The sequence below is a fragment of the Populus euphratica genome, unplaced genomic scaffold (genome assembly GCF_000495115.2).
Source record: "Populus euphratica unplaced genomic scaffold, PopEup_1.0 scaffold2583.1, whole genome shotgun sequence".
Taxonomy (NCBI): domain Eukaryota; kingdom Viridiplantae; phylum Streptophyta; class Magnoliopsida; order Malpighiales; family Salicaceae; genus Populus; species Populus euphratica.
The window spans coordinates 5,034-8,967 of NW_011502422.1; the positions used below are offsets into that span (position 1 = coordinate 5,034).

General features: G+C 36.3%; 1 protein-coding gene across 5 annotated transcripts in view; it reads right to left on the reverse strand.

Moving 5' to 3' along the window:
- LOC105119159 (sulfate transporter 1.2-like) overlaps window positions 1-3,601 on the reverse strand; it is a 6,682-nt gene extending 3,081 nt beyond the window's left edge. The window contains exons 1-8 of one of the 5 annotated variants that reach the window (XM_011017267.1): window positions 3,234-3,601; window positions 3,045-3,106; window positions 2,132-2,284; window positions 1,061-1,420; window positions 915-963; window positions 607-817; window positions 315-489; window positions 101-166 (exon numbers count right to left, since the gene is read on the reverse strand). In XM_011017267.1, coding sequence (XP_011015569.1) covers window positions 101-166; window positions 315-489; window positions 607-817; window positions 915-963; window positions 1,061-1,411 — 852 coding nt within the window. In that variant the 5' untranslated portion in view covers window positions 1,412-1,420; window positions 2,132-2,284; window positions 3,045-3,106; window positions 3,234-3,601. The other 4 variants (XM_011017266.1, XM_011017270.1, XM_011017269.1 and 1 more) reach the window with 4 other exon arrangements.
- Between the last annotated feature and the right edge of the window lie 333 nt (window positions 3,602-3,934).

Sequence of the window (3,934 nt, forward strand, 5' to 3'; positions counted from 1 at the left end):
CTTTCCCTATTGCTCAAGTGATGGTGAGAATTAGAAAAGTTTTGCAATAAGGTAACAGTTCACATAAGAATTAGTATAATTAGACTTTGATCAGACTTACAATGTACTTGGCAACAAGAAGGAAAGATAAAAAGCTCACTCCAATAACAATAGTTTGCCAGTTCCACTGCGAAATATTTGTTGTACACAAATCAGTGACCACAGATATGAGAATTTATTTAACTAGGGATTCTCAATTTACTAGATAGTAGTTCACATTTTAAGGTAAGAAAAAGGCTACACAACAAGTCAGAGAGCAAGGGGGGAGAACTTACTCCATGATGAGCTGAGGCAAATACTGAGTGCATTACAGAAACAACATCAGTTTTCTTTGTAAATTTTTTTATCCCAAGAAAACCCTTAAGCTGTTGGAGGGCAATTGTGATGGCAGCTCCACCCATGAAACCGACAATAGCAGCATGTGATAGAAAGTCAATTAAAAACCCCAACCTGATAAATTGTTCCCAACCATTATGATGTTAACAGAATGATATAGATAGAGAGTCACTGAAAAAAACCGCAATATGAAAGAAAGCTGAAAATTTAATCTCCTTTGGAAACATTAACCTGAAAAACCCAAGGGTTACTTGAGTGATTCCAGCAAAAAATGTGGCTGTGAATGCCAGCCTCCGATATTCTGCTGCATTGCCTACAGGATCATCAATTTCATTCTGAAGCAGAGTCCCCAACAAGAGAGACACCACAGCCACTGGTCCTATTGCTATGTCTCTTGAACTACCCATGAAGGCATATATCAAAGGTGGAACGAAGCTGGAGTCTGAAAAACATTTTAAAACAAAAACAACAGAAACACACCATCAGACTCAAGAAAGAGGAAAAGTAATGCAAGATGCACGCAAATAAGGCAAACTTACACAATCCATACTGAGGATCCAGATTTGCAAGCTTTGCATACCCGATATCCTGATTTTTTCCAAAAATGTAGACTATTAGAAATAGTGCAAAGTGGGGACTACACAATATTGCTGCTTCTTACGTATCTTTTAAGCAGATAATCTACCTGGGGGATGCAAAGACTAGCAATGGTCAGCCCAGCAATGAGGTCACCTCTAAATTTTGAAAAATTGTAACTTCTTCCCCATTCAAAAATAGGGAATATAGCTTGGAGACCCAGGATGAACATTTTAGACCTCGGTTGGTCCTTAAAGGGACGTAGAGGATCATCTGCAAAGAATGTCTCTTTCACAGTGGCTTTGAACTCACTGAAGAGGTTTTGCTTAGGAGGAAGTCCAACCTTGTGAACATAAGGTGCATCTTGAGGATGACGGTGAGAGGATGACAGGCTTCGAATATCCATAACTGTTTTTTCAAGGTCCTCTTCAGTTGAATGAACCACTGAAGATGGAGACATCTAATTTACCTGTAATGCAGGACAGTTTACAAGATGATCATTACCAGAAAGAAGGCAATGCTGATCATATCGGTGCACAAAGAATATGAGGCAAATGCTTGAAACGCTGAATCAAACCAAGGTAAATATGGTTATCTATTTTGTTAATGATGTGTTCTATTAGCATGTACAATGAACCTATTCTGGTACAAACTCTGAAATTTATTAACAGACCATCATGCATATTCAGTATAGTCTCCCCAAAGAAAAGCTAAGCAGAAGCTAAAGAAGTGGAAAGACGCTGACAAACTAACAAAATGGAACTTTAATCAGTGGAAAATAGTCAAGAAATTGAAGCTAACCACGAAAAAGGAAGCTAGCAGGGAGAGAAGGTGAGGACAACTAATGCAGGGAAATGCTTAGCCGTCTTGAACATGAATGAAAGTACAGAAGCTCCTGCTTATATAATTTCTGAAAGGGATCACTGGTCAAACGTTCCTAATAAACATAGAGAGAGAGAGGGATAGAGAGAGAGAGAATCATGATAACCAATAAGGTATGAATCTAGATTTCTTACATGTCAAATACACGATACAGAGCAAAGTAGATAGCGATTTTTTTATTTCAGACCGACCTAGACATAGATTATCCAACACATGGTGATAGATGTTAGCAGTTTTTCATCGCCTCCATAATTGTGGTGCTTGTAAAGTAAAAAATTGCAATTTGAGAGTTGTTGACCTGGGAGCATACGTGGCAGCAGGTACTAAACTGGTACCTTTCGCTTTCCTGGCGTGTTTTCTTCTCAAAACATCAAAAGTTCATGGCTAATGTAAAGCAAAAGGAGGTTTAATGTCTTGTTGCCTAAGGATTTGGTATCACAAAGTGAAAAACCTGAAAACGCAACTCCTCTCCAACCACAACCAGTCATTATAGAAAAGAACATTTTCGTTCCAAGCTTTTAACTTCATTTTTCTAACTAAGCTATTAATTTCCATCGTTCTTATAGACCAGAGAAAAACAACCAAAAAAACAAGAAAAAGGCCCTGTCCTGTGCACAAAGAAAAGTAATATTCGTATCCAAACATGAAATGAACCACAGCAATTGTTGCAGATATGATTATTCTATTGAAGAAATGACATTCAATGACAGCATTTAAGCATTTATGGTTAAAAGCTAAGACCTTAAAACATGAATGCGATATTCAGACAGGACACGAACAGGACATCAAAAATTATATCACACATGATCGTTAAGATCAATAATCAATTTTGTGTTTTCCGCAAAACCCTAAAAGCCAACTTGACTGCAACAACGAAATCACGTCATAAGCATTGATTGATTTGTTTATTTAATGAATTAATCATGAAGCAACACCCAAATCATTGCATATCACTATACCCAACCTACATTGTTAAAAAGAAATGTCACAGGATAACACTGTAAAACTTTCGTTCTGTTACTGTTTTCTTTCAATGTGTAGGCAGAAAAAACAATACCATGATGATGAGAAGCCAAAAACCAGAATTCAAAGGGTCCCCTTTTCCTTTCTATGATTCAAAACTAACAAATGTGAATCTCCCAAATTGCATGTCTTTTTAGAAGATGATAAAGGAAGATGGGTTCAAGAAATTAAAAGACATTGTATCTCACCTCCTCGTTCATGCACTTTGTAACGAAAACCATATAAGATTAACCTAAGTCCTCGCCCATTTCTGTAAGTAAAAAAGGAGGAGGAACAAGAGGGCAATAAAATATATTAAACAAGAGGCAAAAAAAGAAGTAGAATTTATAAAATTATAGAGTAGTAATAAAACCTTAAATTAAACAGTTATCACCCACCCAACATTACGTGCGCCAAACTTGATAGTGTTTATCAATCAAACAAGGAAAACTCTTATCTGTGTATCCTACAACAACAACACAGCCCCAAATCCTGTCCAGATTCAATGTATTTTTCTTATAACGATGCGTCCAGCTCAGGTTCTTCCCCGTGTTTACTATTTCTTTTGCTATTGCTAAAAAGAAGGCGAACCCAGGAAAAATATTTGGCAAAGAAATAAGAAAAAAAAGTATTTTCTTTTTGTCACTCTCTGTTTGATTGCCGAGTTCAAACTTAATAATAGGACATTATCTTCTCTTCTCTGTCAATCTAACAGAAGGGGAAAAAAATAAAAAAAGATTTGGTACAAAAGCATAAACCTAATATTAAATCCATGAAGTTTGGTTCTTGTTCCATGGTAGGAAACTTGGACTCTAGTTATTTACGGAGCTGCCACGGGGAAAAGTCAAACAAAGAGAAACACCATACGATGCTGCAACTTTATTCAACGTTTAACGATCAGGTAACTTTTCTTTCTTCATCCTACCTGCGTGCGTACCTTTAGTCGCAAATGTCAGTGGTATATTGAACGAGGACGTGTTTGGGTCCAGGTTCTCCCTGTTCACGGTTTTTAAACTTGCATTTCAATTTGATTGATTTTTAAAATATTTTTTTTATTTAAAAATATATTAAAATAATATTTTTATTTTTAAATTTATTT